Source organism: Geotrypetes seraphini, chromosome 8, assembly GCF_902459505.1.
Source record: "Geotrypetes seraphini chromosome 8, aGeoSer1.1, whole genome shotgun sequence".
Taxonomy (NCBI): Eukaryota; Metazoa; Chordata; class Amphibia; order Gymnophiona; family Dermophiidae; genus Geotrypetes; species Geotrypetes seraphini.
Genome location: NC_047091.1, coordinates 50551178 through 50573644, shown reverse-complemented (window position 1 = coordinate 50573644; position 22467 = coordinate 50551178). Strand labels below are relative to the sequence as shown.

General features: G+C 44.5%; 1 protein-coding gene across 3 annotated transcripts in view; it reads left to right on the top strand.

Annotated features, from left to right (window-relative positions):
* The window catches only part of LTBP4 (latent transforming growth factor beta binding protein 4), a 506304-nt gene that overhangs the window by 341231 nt on the left and 142606 nt on the right, over window positions 1-22467 (top strand). For all 3 annotated transcript variants that reach the window (XR_004540381.1, XM_033955323.1, XM_033955322.1), the window contains exon 9: window positions 19956-20030. Coding sequence is in view for 2 of the 3 variants with exons in the window: in XM_033955323.1 (XP_033811214.1) it covers window positions 19956-20030 (75 nt within the window). In the remaining variant the exon portion in view is untranslated. The remainder of the gene's footprint in view (window positions 1-19955; window positions 20031-22467) is intronic.

Genomic DNA, 22467 nt, shown 5'->3' with positions numbered 1-22467 from the left:
CCCAGGCACAACACCCAAAGACCCACTCAGTGTGTGAACCAGTTGAGTGGAGTGGACTAACTGGGGGGTGGAAATGGGCCTGGAGTTTGCTCAGCAGAATTTCCCAGACCACCTCTTCCTCTCAACACATTGACACGCTGCCTCCACCACTAGGAACACCTCACCGGGTAGGCCAGCAATGCTTATAAACTTTATAAAACACATTATTATATTTTCTTATAAAGCACATATTTTAACTGAACTCTCTGACATCCTCAGCCTTGCCATTCACAAAAATAGAAGGAAGAAAAGTTCCCGTTTCCTGCTGTCTCATGTCCCCGGCCTATACAATATTTTTCTTCCGCAGACCCTTCAAAAGTCTGACCAAATCCTCGTTTCACTTGCATTATAAAATACTGAGGATGCCATCTCTCTCCAATCCCAGGTCCTAAAGTCTAAGACAGTAGTGCAAACTAGTGTTACCCGATTCAATAAAAAAAAATTTTTCGATTCGATTCAGCCTATTGAATTGGTTTTTCGATTCAACTTTCCTGCCCAATTGGGTGTTTGTTGTTTGTTTGTTTTTTTCAAACATCCTGGTGGGTTTATTTTATAGCTTTTTAACCCCCCTTTGGCTTCTCATAACCACACTGGCGCTGTGGTGTAAATAATATAAAGAAACAAAAAGGACTTTTCCTCTCTGTTAAATCCTAGCTCACGTTTGCGGTCTAACACCAGCTCTGGCAGGATACACATTTCAAATCTGACATATTGTAATCACAAAACAGAAAATAAAATTAGTTTTTCTACCTTTTGTTGTCTGGTTATTTTTCAAATCTTGTTGGTCCAAGGCTCTGGTTGTCTTCTGATAACTTGCTTGCCAGGGTCTCCTTCTTCCTTCTTTCTGCATGCTAACCATCCATCTGCCATCTCTGTCCTACCCGTTTCCCTTCCCTCCCCAGGAGGTCTGGCATCTATCCTTTTTTTGTATCCCTCCACAGATCCATCTTTTCTTAACTACCCTTTCATCCAGCATCTCTCCCTCCTTCCCCACCACCCCAGGGTCCACCATCTCTCACTCTCTTTTCCCAACTACCCTCCTATCCAGTATCTCTATCCCCCCCTCCACACCATCCCTTGTGTCCAACTTCTCTCCCTTTCTGTTCCTTCCCTCTCTAAAAACCATGGTCCATCATCTCTCTCCCTCTTCTCTATTTTCAGACCCATTATTTCTTCCCACCCAAAGTCCGGCATATGTGCGTCTCTTTGAACCCCCCCCCCCATTCCCTCCGTGTATTTCTACACCAAGGCCCCCTCCCTGAAGGCCTGTCCCCCCCTTAAAGGTCTGCATCCCATCCCTGAAGGCCTGCACTCCCCCTCCCCGAAGGCCTGCACCCCCCTGAAGGCCTGCACCCCTCCTTGAATGCCTGCACCCCTCCTTGAAGGTCTACCTGCCTGCCTGTCCCGTCCCCCCTTGAAGGCCTGCCTGCCTGCCTGATCCCCTTGAAGGTCTATCCCCCCCTTGAAGGCCTGCACCCCCCGAAGGCCTGTCCCCCCCCCTTGAAGGCCTGCCTGTCCCCCCCCCTTGAAGGCCTGTCCCTCCCTTGAAAGCCTGCCTGCCTGTCCCCCCCTTGAAGGTCTGTCCCTCCCTTGAAAGCCTGCCTTCCTATCCCCCCCTTGAAGGCTTGTCCCCCCTTTGAAGGCCTGCCTGCCTGTCTCCCCTTTGAAAGCATGCCTGTCCCCCCCCCCTTGAAGGCCTGCCTACTTGCCCGCCCCACCCCGAAGGACATATCGCCCCCCTGGCCTCCTTGCACCACCTATGAAGCAGCCCGCAGCGGGATCGCGATGTCAGCGATCCCTGCGCTTCTTCGGAGCTGCTTCATCCGCCGCGATCCCGCCCCTCTTCTGACATCAGAGGAGGGGCGGGACCACGGTGCAGGAAGCAGAGCCGAAGCAGCTCAAGGATCGCTGACATCGCGATCCCGCTGCGGGCTGCTTCATAGGTGGTGCAAGGAGGCCAGGGGGGCGAGCGGTCCTTCGGGGGTGGGGGGCACTGAACTGCAAGGCCGGGAGCACCCCCTCAGGGCTTGCACCCAGGGCGGACCGCCCTCCCCCGCTCCCCCCTTAGTACGCTACTGTGTGCTGGAACTGGAGCTCTTCAACCTATTTCTACATGATCTAGGAAATAGGAATGATAAGTGAGGTGATCAAATTTGCACATGACAAAAAAAACTATTCAGAGTTGTTAAATCTCATACAGACTTCTTGAAATTGCAGGAGTACCTCGAGAAGCTGGGCATCCAAATGGCAGATGAAATTTTAATGTAAAAAAAAAAAAAAGCAAAGTGATGCACATTGGGAAGAATAATCCAAATTATAGTGACATGATTCTAGGTTCCACATTAGAAGTCACCATTGAGGAACAGGATTTAGTTTCATTATGTACAGTACATTGAAATCTTTTGCTTAATATGCAACAGTGAGCAAAGAAGCAAACAGAATATTAGGAATAATTAGGGTTACCAGAATTTCCAAATAGAAAATCCAGACTCATAGGTCCACTCAACCCCGCCCCCCACTTCCTGCTATTGTCGGGCAGGAGGGCATGCGCAGATACCCTCCTGCCCGATGGCGATTTCTATTAATTGTCTCTGTTTATATGTTGATATTCAAAGTGAGTTGTGAAGGAGTTCCTTGATTAGGGTTACCAGATTTTCCATCTGGAAAATTCAGACCCCTAGATCCGCCCCGTCACGCCCCGGTTCTGCCCCATCACACCCCCGATCCCACCTCCAAGTCCACCCCAGCCCCACTGTCAATCCTGCCCCCCCCCCCCCCCCCCGCTGCCTGCTTTCAGCGGGCAGGATATCTGCACATGCACGGATACCCTCCTGCCCGAAGGAAAGCTTTTCAAAACCAATGCCTCTCTATCACTGCATGACCATAGCTTGAATACTGTGTGCAATTCCAGTTGCCGCATCTCAAAAAAGATGTAGTAGAATTGGAAAACATACAAAGAAGGACAATCAAAATAATTAAGAAGATGGAGTGACTCTTTAGGGATTAAGGCTCTTTAGCTTGGAGAAGAAGAGACATGATAAAGATCTATAAAATCTTAAATGGAATGGAACAGATAAACACAAATCAATTATTTATCAAAAGGTACAAAAACTAGGGGACTATCCATGAAATTACATGATAGCACATTTAAAACAAATAGGAGGCAATAGTTTTCCTTCAGTATATAGGGCCCCTTTAATCAAGCAGCGCTAGAGGTTTTTAGTGCAGACCAGTGAAGTAAGTGCTCCGATGCTCATAGGCATTCTCTGAGCATCGGAGCATTTACTGCACCGGCTCGTGCTAAAAACCTGTAGCGCAGGTTGATAAAAGGGGCTCATTGTCAGTGCAAGTGGTAAAAGCAGTTAATGTTGCTGGAGTCAGTAGCATGGAATCTTGTTACATTTTGGGGACTCTGCCAGGCACTTTGTGACCTGAACTGGCCACTGTTGGAAACAGGATACTGGGCTAGAAGGACCTTAGGTCTGTTCTTGGAGGGCAACTCTTTTATTCTTATATAGATGTGCGGGGTTGTCCCACTCCCCACTCAAGAAACAATCCCTAAACTAGAAAGGCCTTTTAGCGGTTTCAAGATTATGCCATGAATAAGCCTTTTATGGGCTGTCAGCTTGGTAAGCATGAAATAAAGTGCTAGAAAACTAACACACAAAATAAATAGCCACTTCATAATAAATACAATACATCCAAAAAGAAAAATAAACCCCCAGTATCGATCATAAAGCATAAAAAGACAAGAATTGGTTCCAAGATAAAACTGAAAGCCCAACATGGCTGTGTTTCAGCTAAGAATGGCTGCTTCGTGGGAAATTTTTAGAATGCCAGTACGTTGAAATCTTAGCCAAATAATTCTCAGTCCAAAATGACGTGATGACTGAACTGCTGTCCAAATCTCCATGAAATGCCCAAAACTGGTGATTTAATTACTCACGCTGCAGGAAAGTATCTTGGCTGAGCGATTTTATAAGTAACAATTCATACACAAGGTACCTTAAAATACATACAAATCAAGTTGTTTAAACATGTAAAAATGATGGCAGATGTAAACCATGCCTAGTCTGGTTCTACCATCATCTTCAAGACCTAAGGGAGGGTCCTGCTGGCTCCCAACAGTGCCCCTAGCATCCTGTTGAGCAGAACATGCCAAACACACGTGCATTGCTCCTGCTCTTGTAGTCTCTTTAGAACAGCAAAGATCCTTGGCTCCCTTCCTCCATGGTTCCTTGAGCTACTATGAAAAAGGCAGGAGCTAATTGCAAAATCCTTTCCACTCCTTTGCACAAATCCCTGGAGAGGTCCCTGGCTTGATGCCTTCACAGTAGAGGGGGCACCGTTTCATCTTAAGTTTTCTTGACGATGTATTAAAAATTGTCTTTCGGTGAAATATGCATTTTGAGAACCTTCTCAACTGACTTCATTTTTGGTAAGCAGGGGCGTGTCTCGGTCCTTCTCAATGGGGGTTTTGCTATAGGGGGTGTTAGATTTTGGTAGTTCTGTGAAGATCATGAGTGTTGATTTCTTTAGTTATTGTTGGTTTTTTCCAGATGATTATTTTCCTGATTTAGATGCCTCCTAATTATTTATTGGAACCTCAATTTTGTGGATTTGAGCTTACCATATTTGAAAGAGTTTTGTTTTCTTTGGCTTAGTTACAGGATGGTTTATTGGTTTGTATCTGAAATATTATAAATAAAAAATGTTAAAAAAAAGAGAGAGAAGATAGTGTCAAAACAAAGGCTAACTTGTAGAGAATCAAAACTCTATACAAATGCATATGCACTCAGTTTCATGGAAAAATGAAGTGGATGCAAGCCCATTTCTACTGTCTAGAGAATGACTAATGTATTATTTTTTTAATGAGGGTCTCTTGCCAACCACGGCAATGAGACTATCATATTTCTAAGTGGTGTCTGGAACAGTTAAGGAAAATATAAACCCTTTTGCCTGTTCCAAATGCGGGAGCTTGTGCACAGACACCTCCTCCACTTTAGTCTGAGCCCCCACCCCTGCCCACCTCACCGACAGAATATTTTTAAAGGGTCTCGGCATGCTCTCAAGCACTCTCTCCTGGTGTAGCTCTAGCCCATGTCAAATCTACCAAGAATAGCTTGTTTCCTTTCCCTGCAAAGACTCAATTAACTGGCTGCTATTTTGGGGATTTTGGTGGGGTCGGGAATCTATGAGTGACACATACAGTACACAATGCTTTACTATAGGGACTGGGCAGCATCCATGACATCATTCTCCCTCTCCTGGTGAGGAATTTCAACCATACAAAAGAGAAAAGAAAAACGTCTTTGTTTTATTCACTTGAAACTGAAGTCTTGGAAAAGGATTTTATGACATTTGTCTTTCCAACTATAATCTGTTATAGTGCATGTGTGGCTTGTATCAGCAAATAGAGTGATTGGGTGGGGGTGGAGGAGGCATAATTTTTTAATACCTGCACGCATCATTTGTTCCATGCATTTAGTATGATTTTGCTAATCCGTGTGAATATATTCTCTGGGGAAAAATACATACATACTTTTGAAAGCACTATAGAAATGCATATTTACATGGGTATAAGGGTATTTGAAACTTGCTCATCTTGTATGTAGGTAAAATTATGTATATATTTTTGTTAGTAGGAAAGGGGTTTAACTCAAGTCTTTTTCAGTAGTTGTTCAGTGTGAGTTACATCCAAATATAGTAGGGTTTTTCCCTGTCCCTGGAGGGATTACAGTTAAGGGGGCAATTCTATAACTTGGCACCTGAAGTTAGGTGCCTCGATGCCACATGTTCAGGGCAGTGGTATAGTTAGGGTGGTGCAAGGGTTACAGTCCACCCCGGGCATGTTCTTAAGGTTGCAGTGGCACCCCTCCTCCTCTTCGCCCGCTCGCTCGCTCTCCCGCCCACTCACTCCTCTCTTGCTGTGAGCACCCCTTGCCTTCCCTCGTACCTTTTTGGCTCTCTCTCTGATGTTACTTCCAGGACCCGTGCCTAGTAAGTGATGTCAAAAGGGGTATGGGAAAAGGGATGGTGGCATGCATGCGGCGGGGAAGGGGCACCATCCACCCTTACTATGCCACTGGCTCAGTGCCCCTTCTATAACAGAATTCCATTATAGAATACTAACTCTACTGGACGCAAGGCACAGCTCCTTCCATCTGGCATTAGCACATAAGCTTCATGCACTCTTGTTGATGGAGCTTAAAGCTCTACAGCTTACTTTTAAAAACTAGGAGCCTAAAAACACTCCTTGAGCCCTAGGGTTAGTAGTCTTGATATGCGTCTTGCTCTTATGGGGACTTGCTTATTAGCGTTTGGGAACTGATAATGGGTATTGTCCTGTGCACTATGGTGTCTTCTTTTATTCTCTCCGGGGGAGGGGAGACTCTTTGGGACAGGAATGTTAAGGACCTCGGGTGCCCTTTCATAACAGGAGTCCTAAGAGGCTTTTAATAGGAATTTCTTAACTTGGGCTCCTGGGGACTCTGATAGCTTGGGGAGGTTGGTGGTGAGGTTTTGTATAATCTATGTCATAAAATGGATGACAGTATTTTCTCTTTCAGTAACTGTTCTTGTATTGCAATGTTCAAGTTATTAATAAAATTGTTGAAACGGAAAAAGGATGGAGTCGGTCCAGAGGAAGGCTACTAAAATGGTGTGTGGTCTTCATCATAAGGTGTATGGGGATATACTTAAAGATTTCAATATCTGTACTTTAGAAGAAAGGCAGGAGAGGGGAGATATGATAGAGACGTTTAAATACCACGACATGAGTCGAGTTTTTCATTTGAAACGAAGCTTTGTAATGAGAGGGCATAGGATGAAATTAAAGAGGTGATAGGCTCAGGAGTAATCTAAGGAAATACTTTTTTACAGAATGGGTGGATAGATGCGAGGAACAGTCTCCTGGGAGAAGTGGTGGAGGCAGAGACTGTGTCTGAATTAAAGAAGGCATGGGATAGGCAAATGGGATCTCTTAGAGAGAGGAAGAGATAATGGTTACTGATGGGCAGACTGGATGGGCCATTTGGCCTTTATCTGACATCATGTTTCTATTCTTCTATGTTCTATTAGGCTATTTCTCTACTCTAGTTTATGCAACCATCTATGAGTCCATAAGATGGAGACTGTAGGAAGCGCCTGGACCCTATTCAGGGACACCCTGCAGGAAGCACAAAGAATGTACATCCCAAGTTTCAGGAAAGGCGGAAAGAACAAGCGGTCAAAGGACCCGGTTTGGATCTCAACAGAAGTAAAGAGGGCAATAAACGACAAGAAAGTGTCCTTCCGGAGATGGAAAAAGGACCCAACGGAGGAAAATCACCAGGCGCACAGGAAATGCCAAAAGGAATGCCACCGAGAGGTTAGAAAAGCAAAAGGGAAATATGAAGAGGGGCTGGCCAGGGAGGCGAAAAACTTCAAGGCATTCTTCAGTTACGTAAAGGGGAAGCGACCAGCGAGAGAGGAGGTGGGGCCGTTGGACGATGGGGATAGGAAGGGAGTGATCAAGGAGGATAAAGAGGTAGCTGAGAGGTTGAACACGTTCTTCTCGTCGGTTTTCACGAGAGAAGACACATCTAATATACCAGACTCAGAGGAAGTCATGAGTGGGGAACAGGCTGAAAAATTAGAACACATAGAGGTAAGTAAGGAGGATGTCCTCAAGCAGATAGACAGGTTAAAATGCGGCAAATCGCCGGGCCCGGACGGGATCCACCCAAGGGTTCTGAAAGAACTAAGACAAGAAATAGCGGGCACAATCCAGCATGTTTGCAACCTATCCTTGAAAACTGGAGAGGTACCAGAGGACTGGAAATTGGCGAATGTCACACCTATCTTCAAGAAGGGATCGAGGGGTGACCCCGGAAACTACAGGCCGGTGAGCCTGACTTCAATTATAGGGAAGATGGTGGAAGCTATGATCAAGGATGGTATTTGCGAGCATATCGAGAGATATGGCCTACTGAGAACAAGCCAGCATGGATTCTGTAAGGGAAGGTCATGCTTAACGAACCTTCTGCACTTCTTTGAGGGAATAAGCAGTCGGGTGGACAATGGGGAACCTATAGACATCATTTACCTTGATTTTCAAAAGGCTTTCGACAAGGTGCCACATGAAAGGCTGCTTAGGAAACTGTGGAACCACGGGGTGGGAGGGGATGTGCACAGATGGATCGAGCACTGGTTGTCGGGTAGACTGCAGAGGGTCGGAGTAAAGGGACAATACTCTGACTGGCGGGGAGTCACGAGCGGTGTGCCACAGGGATCGGTGCTGGGGCCGTTACTCTTCAACATATTTATCAATGACCTGGAAAAAGAGGCAAAGTGCGAGGTTATAAAATTTGCAGACGATACCAAACTGTGCGGCAGAGTTAGGTCTAGGGAGGAGTGTGAGGACCTGCAAAGGGACCTGGACAAGCTGGAAGACTGGGCAAACAAATGGCAAATGCGCTTTAACGTGGAAAAATGCAAGGTCATGCATATAGGTAAAAAGAACCCGCTGTTCAAATACAAATTGGGGGGGGCATTATTGGGAGACAGCAGTCTTGAGAGAGACTTGGGTGTGCTGGTAGATGCATCACTGAAGCCATCTGCACAGTGCGCAGCAGCCTCGAAAAAAGCCAACAGAATGCTGGGCATCATAAAGAGGGGCATAACAACCAGGACGCGGGAAGTCATCATGCCATTGTATAGAGCTATGGTGCGTCCACATCTGGAATACTGCATTCAATATTGGTCGCCGTACCTCAAGAAGGACATGGCAATGCTTGAGAGAGTCCAAAGGAGAGCAACGAAACTGGTAAGAGGGCTGGAACACTGCCCATATGCCGAGAGGTTGGATAGGCTGGGGCTCTTCTCTCTGGAAAAAAGGAGGCTCAGGGGAGATATGATAGAGACCTTCAAGATCATGAGGGGCATAGAGAGGGTGGATAGGGACAGATTCTTCAGGCTGAAGGGGTCAACAGGTACGAGGGGGCATTCGGAGAAACTGAAGGGAGATAGGTTCAGAACAAATGCAAGGAAGTTTTTCTTCACCCAAAGGGTCGTGGACACTTGGAATGCGCTACCGGAGGAAGTGATCAGGCAGAGTACGGTACAGGGATTCAAACAGGGATTGGACGGATTCCTGAGGGATAGGGGGATCGTGGGATACTGAGAGAGGTGCTGGGATGTAACACAGGTATAGAAAGCAAACCAAGTAATAAGTATAGAAATCCGAACAGGTCGTGCATGTGCAAGACCGGAGGGTTAGGACTTCGATGGGAAGATAAAACTCAATGGGAAACCAAGGTGGCAAGGGGGCCCCTTCTGGTGTCTCAGACAGGCCGTGACCTGTTCGGGCCGCCGCGGGAGCGGACTGCTGGGCAAGATGGACCTGAGGTCTGACCCAGCGGAGGCACTGCTTATGTTCTTATGTTCTTATGTTCTCTACCTAGGCATGTTTTAAGTTGTGATATTCCCATCCTTTCACTTTAAAAACTGGTGCAAAGATCACAGGTAAAAAGTGCTCATAGAAAATTGCCCTTTTCTACAGGTAAAGCAGTGCTTTTCCCACAAAAATTGGCTTTTATAAAATTGCTTGCCCAATCATGTTGCTTTTGATTGATTGTGGCAGAGAATCTTAGCATTACAAGGGATCCTTGTTGAGGGTGGATGAGGGTTGGAGCCTAGATTAGGAGTTTGGGGCATTGTTGGAGTGAAGTCAAGGCAATTGGATAGCTGGGGAGATGAAAATAATAACTTTATTCTTCCATACTGCCATCACCAGCAGTTCTAGGCGGTTTACACAGAAGAGAAACTGGACAATCAGCGAGAGTACAAGCACACTGTAAATACACTAATTACAATCTTAAAAACTAAATTAGGTAATGAATTTGTCAAACAAAGTGGTCTTAACTAGTTTTCGAAAAGAACAATAAGACAAAGCTTGATGGATACATTCACCTAACCAAGATTGCAGTTTGCCTGCTTGAAACACCAATGCCCTGTCAAAAAAAAAAAAACCCCATGCTAACTGACTCCTTCACTATCCCTCCCTTTTTCAAAATCAAAGCGCAGTTTTTAGTGCCACCTGCGGCAGTAACAGCTCATAAAATTCCTATGAGCATTGGAGAGGAAGGGGATATCAGTCTAATAGCATGGGGGATTTTGCAGTTCAACATATGCCTGCTAAACATTTTTATCTAGCATGCATACTAATAACATGTGTGCATTATGGAAACTTTTTTTTTTTTCTTTTTTTTAAGGCTTATACAAAAAATTTAGTTATTTCTTCATTAAATGGTGATTTAGACCAGTGGTCTTCAACCTTTTTACACCTATGGACCAGCAGAAATAAAATTATTTTGTGGACCGGCACCTGTCCTTAGGCCGGTGGTTGAAAAACACTGGGCTAAGCTGTGGGCCAGACTCCGCCCAATCTCTGCTCCAGACCCCGCCCCCATAATAGTACTAATTGTAAAACTATTTTTTCCATTCATTTTTCATATATACACACACAATATAATCTTATTAACAACACATAATGGTTAACCACAAAATTAAACTACACAAAGCACACTGTATGCTTCTCAACATTCATTCCTACCAGAACACAAATGCAAATACAGGACCAAAAACTAAAAGTACTAATATATACAAACAAACCCTAAGATGCAAGACTCTGCCTGCAGTACAACTCCAGAGAAATAGAAACAAATGCATTTCTTCCTGAACAGTGCAAAATATAAACAGCAGATGTAAATTCTCAAAATTGACACAATTCAATCACTAAATTGAAATTAAAATCATTCCCCCTATGTTTGTTGTCTCCCTCCCTCCCTCCATGGTTTGTTTTTGTTTTGTTTTTTACTAGATTTCTCTTTCTCTAATTAAAGACAAATAGTACATGACCAGCTATACTTCTACCTTCCCTATAACCGTTTACATGGAAAAGGAGGTAATTTTAACAAAAGCTCTATCAGATACACTGAATCGGACAATTTTGCTTAACTCAGTTAATGCTTCGTTTTGTGGATGAACATTATGTAACAATGCAATTAAAAATTAAATTAATGATTGTGATATATGATTTATCCACAATGTAAAAAAAAACAGTGGAAAGCTAGCATAGGATACTATTTAAGATTTTAAGTAGTGAGGCCTCAAAGAACAGGGGGTGGGTTTCATTAAACACATGCTGTGTATGCTCCATGCTGTGCCTTTCCTCCACCCCCTTTTTCCAGCTGACTCGGATTTTCACAGCTTCCAGTATGGGTTCCTGAAGAAGGGCTTGTTCCCGAAACCAGGCTGGTTGAACCTGGTGTTCTGTAGCTGTTTTATTCTTGTGCTCCAGATATGTTTACAACATTCAGCTAAGTCTGTTTCTCATTTTGGCACTTTGATTTTTTCTGGGGAGCTGGCTGGACTGGTTCTGTTAGGGGCCGCTCAGAGGTTTCACTTGTTTTTCACCTCAGTTGATTTTTTTGATTTGATTTGTGAGTGTTTTCACTTTGATTTATTGCACACATTGGGTGCCCAGTGATGGTGTGCGGGTGGGGGTTTATGACTTCTACCTGACTTGTGAAGCATTGGAGCTTGTCTCCCATCGCTGCTCGTTCACACTGAGGGCACCTCATATATAGAGTATTTTTCTGCTTAGTGTTTCGGTGTACAGTATTGCCTCTGAGCGCCCCCTTTCCTGAACCTGTTGACTATTCTGCCTTTTCGTAGTGCCTTTCCTTCTGGCTTGCTCCCGCCTGGCAGTTTTATGCCACCCTCTATGTTATCTTCGGGCCGGCTCCCCTCTTCCTTACTGCCGCAGTGCAGAAAGATGAGGGCAGCGGCTCCATGTGTGTCCCACGCCTCATCCGGAAGCCTTCCCTCTGATGTTGCTACGTCAGAGAGAAGGCTTCCGGTTCAGGTGCAAGATGCGCGTAGGAGCCGCAGCCCGCGGCTTTGTGCACTGCGGCAGTAAGGAAGAGGTGAGCAGGCCCGAAGATAACACCGCATCGATCACACCATGGACCGGCGGTTGAAGAACACTGTCTCGGGCCCGATGCACGTGCCGGCCCTGTGAACCGGCAGGAAATTTCTGCAGACTGGCACCAGTCCACGGACCGGCGGTTGAAGAACACTGATTTAGATTGCACTTTACTTTTATTTATTTTTTTTTTTCTGCAAAAGTTTTAAATCTCTTTATATGGTGTCTTATTACTCAGTCAAATCATGTTTATCCAACTGCACTCTGATGGATTACTCAGACTCACCTTCAGGTCGTCCGTTCCCTTCTCCGTTCTCCTCATAATGTGTTTCCCAGATGCTGGCCTCTGCTTTGAGCATCGTATTCATGAAGCCATTGGATGGTCAGTGACCTGGAGCCCTCCCTGGCTAAATGGCATTCTAGAAAACAATATGATGATATCCTGTTGTTTTATCCCCCTGACTAACCATCAGCAGTGAGTATGCAAATGACGTATGATCTGGCTAGTGTCTTGGCTACATATTTAAAATGAGAAGGTTGCAATCTTTCTTAAATTTCCCCCTCACTAGAGCACAGTGACCATGTGATATTCATATGTTGTCATGTTTCCAGTCTGGGATGATTTCCAACATGATCATTTCCTCCCTTCCTCTCTGAGAACTTTTCTTCACTCATCTGACTCCTGTTTCCACTCTATCACAAAACTTCTGTTCATACCCTCATCTCCTCTCCTCTCCTTTCATTGCCTTCTCCATCCCCTTTTGTCTAACTCTTGTCTCGACTCTGTCTCAAGACTTCTCATCATACCAATCTCCTCTGTTATTCTATCTCCTGTCTCTTCTAAATTTCGATCCATTCTCCTCCTACCCTATTCCCTCTGTTCTAACTTTTGTCTTCACTTTGCCCAGCCATTCTTTATCATTGGGAAGGTGAGAGAGAAGTGTGCCCTTGGAATACACTCACACACACACAAGGAAAAATTGGGCTGCCCAGGCCAAACCCAACTATTTATCTGATAGTGCTGCTGAATATTTGGATCCAACACTGCAGCACAATTCGGTTAATGCCAGGGAAGTCCAGTGGCAAAGCTGGGCACTGCCAATATTCAGTAGTGGTATCGATATAACAATCTGGTTAATTCAAGACATCAATTTTGGCATCCCTGTCTCCCTTGCCCCCTATATGCCCCAGATCTTAATAATAACAGTATGATATAGTATTAGTAATGTACACAGTAAAAGAGCACAGTGGAACGTTCATATACAGTACAGTAGAAGTCCAAAAATTCAGACTGCTCGGGGATTGGGTGAGTCTGGATTTTTGGATTTTCTGGATTCTCAGGCATACTTTCAAAATGAGCCCAAATAAGGGGGTTCAGGTCCCCCTCCCCATGGCTATGCCTTTCCTCCCACAGTCTGCCATCTCTTTCTCCAGTCCCAGCCCTGCCCACGGCTCTCTCACTCCTCCATGCAACCCCTGGTGTCTAATACTTTTGCAGGTTTAGGAAGTCTTCCGTGGTGTAATACCAGCAGTAACCTTACAGATTACCTTTGGCCTACACTGTGCCTTTCCCTCTGATCTGTCTCACCCCTTCTGATGTAACTTCCTGTTTTCAGAAGGGGCAGGATTGGTTAGAGGGAAAGGCACAGTGCAGACTGGAGGCAGCCTTTAAGGCTGCCACTGATGCTACACTATGGAAGACTTCCCACTGAAGAGGTCTCATATGGAAGTGGGCAAGCAGTATCACCTGAACTGTCTATGCCATGTGTCCTAGGAATATTAAGAGTATGTGCTGTGGACCATGTGACCAGGTTGGAGTTGTAGAATCATATTTCAAGTGGTCTGTGCTCTCATCTGAAGTTAAAAAAAAGCTTTTGTTTGTACTATGTCTAGACAGGCTCCAATGAATTCCAATGTTTGAGTTGGCTGAAGGTGAGACTTCTGATAATTTATTAAAAATCCTAAATCTAGGAGAAGACGAATTGTTTTTAGCAGCACATGGTAATTTTGCTCTGGGGAGGAATCAATAATTAGCCAATCTTCTAAATATGGGTAGATCGAGAGCCCTTGCTTTCAAAGATGGGCAACAGCGACAACTACACACTTGGTGAACACTGGGCGCTGATGTGAGGCCAAACAGGAGGGCTCGATATTGATAATGTTTGTTTGCAAACTGAAAACTAAGGAAGTTCCTGTGTTTTGGATGTATGGGAATATGAAGATACGCATCTTGTAGATCGATGGAAGTCATCCAACTGTTTGGTCAAGAAGAGGTAATTTGTTGAGAATGAATTTGTTCAAAGCTTTTAGGTTCAAAATTGGAAGGAGGCCATCTGTTTTCTTTGGATTTGCAAAATATCTTGAATATAATCCTTCATTTTAGAAGCAAAGGGAAACTTCCTCTATTGCCTAAATTTGCGAATCTGGTTACTTCTTGAAGCAAGTGAGAGTGATGGTTGGCAGAGAGTGTGTACATGCGAGGAAGCTGATTTGGTAGATGGGACTGAAAATAAAGTCAATATCTTCTGCAAAGAATCTGAAGAACCCATCGATCGGTGGTAATTTTTGTCCAAATGTTGTAAAAATAATGTAATCTTGCCCCTACTGGAATGGCAGGGAAAATAATCCTATCAAAAGGAGGGGATTATTTTTTATTGCTGTAGTTTTTGGAGGTTTTTTGATATCTGTGACAATCTGTTAGAAGTAGAGGAGTGTTGTTGATAGGGGCAAGAGGATCTTTGGTTGCATGTCGAACGTCCATAGATAATCTATTTCCGGTTGATGAAGGGCTTCTTATTCTGATACTAAGGAAGACGTTTGTAAGCCAACTTTGGTCATTTTTATCGTCTTCAAGAGTGCTAAGAGTTGTACTGTTGTCCTTTTAACATTTTAGTAAGTTCTTTCACCTCATCTCCGAACAAATTTTCACCTATACAAGGAGCATCAGCTATTTTATCAGCAGAGGATTTGAGCTAAGACATTCATCTAGTCGAGATGCCTACTCTGCCCCTCTGATAGCAGTATCATAAACGTCATGAGTGTTGCATATCATGTTCTTAGAACTGTCTTCTAACAAAGAGAGACTGGATTCAAGAACAGTGCGAGTAGATCCCGATGTTTGGTCAGTAATGGATCTGATAGTATCCATGATGGTGTACAAGTACTGGGTGTAATGGAACTGATACATAGCTATTCTGGAACTTAGCATTGCATTTTGGTACATCTTTTTACCAGAGCATCCATGACTTTCATATCCTTTGTTGGAGGGAAGTCCCAAGTCCTTTGTTGAGAAGTCCCAAGAGCTTTTGGCTTTTTACAGACTTGACTACGAGAGAGAGATAAGAAAGTTTAAACTTTTCCATGACCCAAAATAATCTGGACTTTGTATTTAGCATCTAGACTCCTCTAAGTAGCCTGGACTGAGTATGGAGTAGCCCATATCATTTTGTGGTTTTCCTGTAGGACATCATGCAATAGCAGCACAATGAGTTCTTTGGAAACAGGCAAATATTTCAGAACAGTCACATTGTCCTTTCTGGGATCTAGTATAGAAGAAGTGTGGATCTGAAGAGGCTCTGACTTTTGAAGCAAGAATTGTGGATATGAGAGGTACGTATGTGCTCAGGCAGAGAGGGGAATGAAAGAAGACCAGTAGATCTGCACTTGTCCAACACTGTGTTGTTAGGAGAAGCATGAGTGGAACAAAGTTCTTCATCTGAGAAAATTTGGTCAGGTAAAGATCTAGAAGAGGATACTGACCAAGTATGTTGTCTGTGTGGAGCTACAGATGATAGAGGGCATTCTACATACCCAGAATAAGATTAAGAAACAGGCTGAACAGCTGGAGGTAAATACTGTAACTGCTGTGCATGTTATTGTGTCAGAAATTGTTGCAACAAAGGCAAATGCTCCTGAGAATTATCTTTAGGAGGAGTATTAACATGTGAGGTAAAGACTAGGAGCTGAACAAGAAGATGGTTTGGAGCTCACTGAGTGACCCGAATGGAGAGATGAGGAAGGTGAACCCAAACCGTGGACAAATAAAAACTGGAGGGGGCATGGAGCATATGGCTTTATAGGAATAAAAATGTCAATAAAACATCCACAAAGACAAGGAAAAAAATCCAACAAATCTGCAGTAAAATTGCAGCAAACCAAAGACAAAGAAAGGTATTGCAGACAAATGTACAAGATACAGGCAAAGTTTATTTCGAACAAACAGATTATTGCATACAAATGGAACACTTTTTACAGAATATGGGACCTAACATGGACCGTGTTTCAATCAACTTCAGTTTTTTGGCATCATATTTTCATAATTAAAGCACCCAGCATACAGATCAGGCATTTTTGTTGCTTGTGTTTGATAACCACCATTCTATGGGACCCCTGAAGAAGACGTGTTGATCAAAACTTTGTCTGTATCTTATACATTTGTCTGCAGTACCTTTCTTTGTCTTTAATAAAACATCCACAACTTGAATTATAGAACCCTACATGGACCATGTTTCACCATAAGTCTTCCTCAGGGGTCCAAGTATGGTTTCCTCACAAGTGTGTAAAAGTTGTGGATGTTTTATTGACATTTTTTATTCCAATAAAGTCTACATCAGCAATATCAGTCCAGTGTTCCCGCTAAGCTGCGCTGGGGTGCGCTGACGCACAAAATATTACCTCGCAGCGCACAAGTTTCTCGTCACAGCGCACACAGTGTAGAGCACAGTTCTTCAACCGCCGGTCCGCAAACAAAATCTTGCCGGTCCGCGAAGGATTCGGTCCCCGCCGCAACGAAAGGCCGGCGTCAGCTGACTTGCAACTTCCTGTTGCAGTCGCTGTGCCGGGACTCCTGCCTTCGCCGGGACTCCTGCCTTCCACCGCGTTTGCCTCCTGCCTTGTCTCCGCACCTCCAGACCAGCAGCGGCAGCTGTGTATGCTTTTAACTTCGGCACAGAGCTGCCCCTAATCAATAGTTTAGCGCTGTTTCATAAGGCAGCCTCGGGGCCTTTGCTAGGCCGGCCCACATCGCATCATCGAAGCGGGCCGGCTATCAAAGGCCCCGAGGCTGCCTCATGAAACCGCGCTAAACTATTGATTAGGGGCAGCTCTGTGCCGAAGTTAAAAGCATACAGAGCTGCCGCTGCTGGTCTGAACTCTTGGGCCGCTGAAGGAGGGCAAAAAGCAGCTGTCCTGGAGGTTTCCCTTCCTCTCGCCTTTACAGGTTCCTTTTTTCCACCTTTTTTTTTTCCTTCAAACGGCAACGGGCCCCAGCATCGACATCAATCAAGTAAGTTCCACTGTCAATCAAGCGGTTCTGCTCGGCCAAAGCTTCCCCTGTGACATGAGCCACCCTCAGGGGAAAGAAAGTGACCCACAAAGGTGAGGGGAAGGGGGGCAGATGATGGAAGTTGGGGGGGGGGGGAGAGAGAGAGAGAGAGAGAGAAGGGGCAGATGATGGAATGGAGGAGATGAGAGAGAGAGAGAAGGGGACAGATGATGGAAGTGAGAAGAAGGGAGAGAGAGCAGAAGGCAGATGGATGTCAGTTGAGAAGGGAGAGCAGATGCTGAATGGAAGTGGGGAAAGAACACATACTGGATGGAAGGAGGAGATAAATAAAGGGGGAAGAAAATAGTAAGATAATGGAGGGGTGAGGGAAAGGGGTGACAAGCTGTGTGTAGACACAGTGAAAAGAGGGAAACGGGACTAAATAGTAAGAAAGAATTTAATTTAGATGGAGGCAGAAAATAGAGAAGGAAGACCAGAGAAGAAAAGGGAAGAGAGAGCAGAGAATGATCAGATCTGAGTGGAGGAAATGAGAAGAGAGATATGCTAAAAACCACAGGGGGGAGGGAAGGATAGAGATGCCAGACCATGAGGGGAACAGAAGAAAGATGATGGATGCTAGACCAAATTGGGGGGTGGGGGGGGGGCAGGAGGAGAGATGGCAGGGAAAGACAGACAGTGAATGGAAGGGGCAGATGCTGGACTGAAGAGACAGAGAAGGTCATCATGCTGCTGTACCGGGCCATGGTACGCCCTCACCTGGAGTACTGCGTCCAGCACTGGTACTTTAAGAAGGACACGGTACTACTCGAAAGGATCCAGAGAAGAGCAACTAAAATGGTTAAGGGGCTGGAGGAGTTGCCGTACAGCGAAAGATTAGAGAAACTGGGCCTCTTCTCCCTTGAGCAGAGGAGATTGAGAGGGGACATGATAGAAACATTCAAGGTACTGAAGGGAATAGACTTAGTAGCTAAGGCAGGGAGAACGAGAGGGCACTCTCTAAAGTTGAAAGGGGATAGATTCCATACAAACGTAAGGAAGTTCTGTGGTAGAAAGCAACATATTTATTTGGCTCATAACTTGCTGGCGCCCGATATTTTTAGCTCACAGTGAAAAAAGTTTGCTCACAACACCCGCCCGCTTAGAGGGAACACTGGTCTCCACAGTCATTTGTTTTGGATTTGGATTTTTCTCTGTGGATCTACAGCAGGAGTGTCAAACTCAATCACATTAAGGGGCCGAAATCCAAAACACAGGCTAAGTTGCGGGCCAGACCCTGCCCAATCTCCACCCCAGACCCCGCCCCATAATAATACTAATTATAACACCATTTTTTCCATTCATTTTTCATATATATACACACACATAATATAATCTTATTAACACATAATGGTAATGGTTAACCACAAAATTAAACTACACAAAACACACTGTATGCTTTTCAACATTCATTCCTACCAGAACACAGATAACCCCTATGCAAAAACAGGCCCAAAAACTAAAAGTACTAATATATTCTTTTAAAAAAAGACTCTTAAGGTTCAAGATTCTGCATGCAATACAACCCCCAGAGAAAAAGAAACAAATGTATTTCTTCTTGAGCAGTGCAAAAGAGAGACAGCAGATTAAAATGCTCAAAATTGACACAATTCAAACACTAACCTGAAAATAAAATCATTCCCCCTACCTTTGTTTCCCTCCCTCCATGCTGTGCCTCCCTCCAGCGGGTGTCTAACCATCTGGCCGGCTCCAACCTGGCCGTTTTATGTGGCCCGCGGTCCAATGCCCCCAGTGTTACCTTGTGGATGGCTCCCTCCTCCTCATAGCCATAGTGTACATGGAACTGCGTGCAGCGGCTCCTCGTGTGTCCTTCACCTGAACTGGAAGTCTTCTCTCTGACGTCGCAACATCAGAGGGAATGCTTCTGGATGAGGTGTAGAGGAAGAAGCCAGCCACTGGGGGCATCGACCATGGGCCACATAAAACGAACAGGCGGGCCGGATTTACCCTGCGGGCCTTGGGTTTGACACCTGTGATCTACAGGGTCAATTTCTTGGTTGGTTCTGCATACGCCATTATATACTGTATACCGTGGCGGGAAAGGGGTGATCATGCGCAGAAATGTTAATTTCTAAACTAGCCCTAGTTCCAGGTCGGCTCCATCTATCCTTACATCACCACGTGTGTGGCTAAGAAGTTGGAGTCCTGTGGAGCTTTCCTGCCCATTGCTATTGAAACTGTGATAGTGAAACAGCACCATCCACTGGCAGGACTGTAAGGGAGGACTCTGCTCGATTTAGAAAGAACAGTGCTTAAGACAGTTATAGCAAAAGTTGCTCTTTCTTCTGAAGTTCTCTTGTCTTATGTATCTTAGGGATAGACCACTGATTACTCTCTAAAAAATAAATAAATAAGGAAGAGGATAGCTTCCCTCCCCCATTGTTTTATCCCTCTTTGTCCCTCTTTCCTTTACATGATTGTAGTTCTTATGTGTTTCAGTTTGTCTTGTCTCTGTCTTAAGTAATAATTATGTTTCACCAATATTTTTATATTTTTAAATGTAATGTACACCGCTTTGACAATTTTTAAGTGGTATATCAAACTTTTTAATAAACTTGGAAACTTGGATATAATTTAAATCCTTAATTCTAGGTTTTCTTTACCTAGGACACACTGCATCACAAGGAACACAGGATGTACAATGCCCCAAAGGATTTGAGAGTGTGAATGGATCTTGCGTAGGTAAGTTATTTTTTTTTCCTGCAAAACTACAAAAGATTAGTATGATTTGCTATTTTAGTGGGGCGGTGTGCTGGAAGGCTGCCTATAGTGAATCTGGAGTATGGATAACCTCTTTACATAAACAGTATTAATTTGGTTGCAACCAGGGTCAGAACTGGAATTCTCTGGGAGGCTATAAACAACTTCTCTCTCTCTCTCTTCAAGTTTTCCACTCTCAATAAGCTAGTCCACTTCCAAGGCTTTTGTTCTGAACTGTTTACTGAACTCAAGTATTTAGGAAAACAAATTCATTGTTATGTTCAAATGTTTTTTATTGTTTCAACAGTAAACACTCAACACAATCAGCAGCATAGTTCAGTAAATAACAATGCAACTATCCCCCCCTCTTCCCATCCCTTCGCACCCCAGGAGTCCAGTGCCATATCAAAAAACTGAGAGTCCGAGTCAAACTTAAATATTCAATAGTCTACTACGTGCATGCGGGGTGAGATCCTGCCAGAAACATTCCCAGGTCTGATGAAATTTACGACCCGGACCACGATCCAAGTCTCCTACCATTCTCCGCTCTAGCGTTGCATGGATACAAATTCATTGTTAAAGAGGAAGGCACGAGATGATAAATTGCAATCAAAATTATTGTAATGTCTCTGGTACTTTAGATCCTCAACTCCAATTACCAGAGGAAGTCCATTTCTTTCTCTCTTTATTCTTACTATGGTGGATAGCAGGGCAATACAGTTCAAGGTAGTTTCCACATAGTAGAGGCTGACTGAATTTTGGTTTAAACTTCGGCACCAAAATGACTCGAAATTCACGTTCAGCCTTGTTTTGGTAAAAAATGCTAGTGCATTTTCAGCTACACCAAAACTTTATGCCGGTTTCTCTTGCTCTTCTTAACCCTCTCCCAGAACACACAATGAGCCCCCTTCTGGAACTACCCATTGCCCCCCCCCCCCCCATTCCCTAGTGGTCAAATGAGTAGCTAGGGAAAAGGTGAAGTCCAGTTATTCATGCATATGTCCTCTCCACAGACAAAACACCTGCTGTGACTTCATGCCTCATTTTGGTTAAACTTCCCATGTAATTGCCCTATTCTGCCCCCAGCCCTGCTCTATTCTCTCTTTCCGCCTCCCCACTTTGTTGTTTGGCATCCTCTGTCTTTCCCGTCCCCTTCCCCTTCCTTAGTCTGGAATCACTCCCTCCGTTTGCCTGGACTGCAATCTCTCTCTTCTTCCCCTCTTTCCCATCCAGTGATTTGACATCTCTTTCCTTCCTTTCCCCGTGCCTCCGGTGATCTGGCATCTTTTTTTCTGCCCCTTCCCTTCCTTCACCTGGAGATCTGGCATCTTTCTTTCCCATCCCTGCGATCCAGCAAATCTCTTACTCTCCCCATGCTTTCCCTCCACTCCCCACCCCTAGTGAGATCCGGTGCTCACTCACCATTCTCAATCCCAGCTGCACTGCTCTAAACTGTTTGGGCTTCAGGCAGTGTGAGCGAAGTAAACACGCTGTCTTCGGCGACCTGGAAGCTTTTTCTCCGCTACTGCTTTCCGTCTATGCGGGGACAGGAGGAAAAGCTGGATTGCCGAATGCAGTGTGTTTATTTCTCTCTTGCTGCCTGCAGCCTGAAAAGTTAGAGCAGTGCTGCTGGAATCGTGAATGGTGAGCAAACACTGGATCTCGCCGGGGGGAGGGGGGGACGAGACTCTGGATAGGGGTGCAGGCCTTGCAATATCTACAGACCACAGCTGTAGGGATTCCAGATGTCCAGTTTCCCCGGACAAAAGTATCAAAATAAAAATGTTGCCTACGCTGCCAACAGAGGACATGTCTGGGGAAACCCAGACATCTGGTAACCCTATATGCAGTGCTATACATTAAACATGTAAGAGACAATCCCTGTTCAATAGAGCTTACCATCTAAATAAAACAGACAAACAGGACAAATAGGAGTTAGGGAATTTCTCACAGAGGGATTGATAAAACAGACATGGGTACTTTACAAGTGAGTGGGAGGAGTTAAAAGCTACCTCAAAAAAATGAGCTTTTAGCTTAGATTTGAAAACTGCTAGAGATGAAGCTAGTAAAATACCAGGTAAAATCCGTTGAAGGAACCTCTCATTCTCCTTATCCACTCTCCTCTCTCGCAAATTATTGGCCCCGGCAGTCACCCTTCCCCGTCACCTGTCTTTGTCTTAGTCTGTTCTTTTCACAACCCTCCCTCTCGTGTCTTAGATTAAAATTAGATCATTTTAATTTATTTTATTGTAACCTAGGCAACTTCTTGCCTCCTCCTCCCCTTCAATAGTTAATCTAATTTTATTCTAATAGTTTTATTTGCCCTATACTAAATAAACCTGAAATATGTTTCCTCTTACCTTACTGAAGAAGGGTTTTTGGGTTTTTGTTTCTTAGAACTGTGGTCTTGGATCCCTAT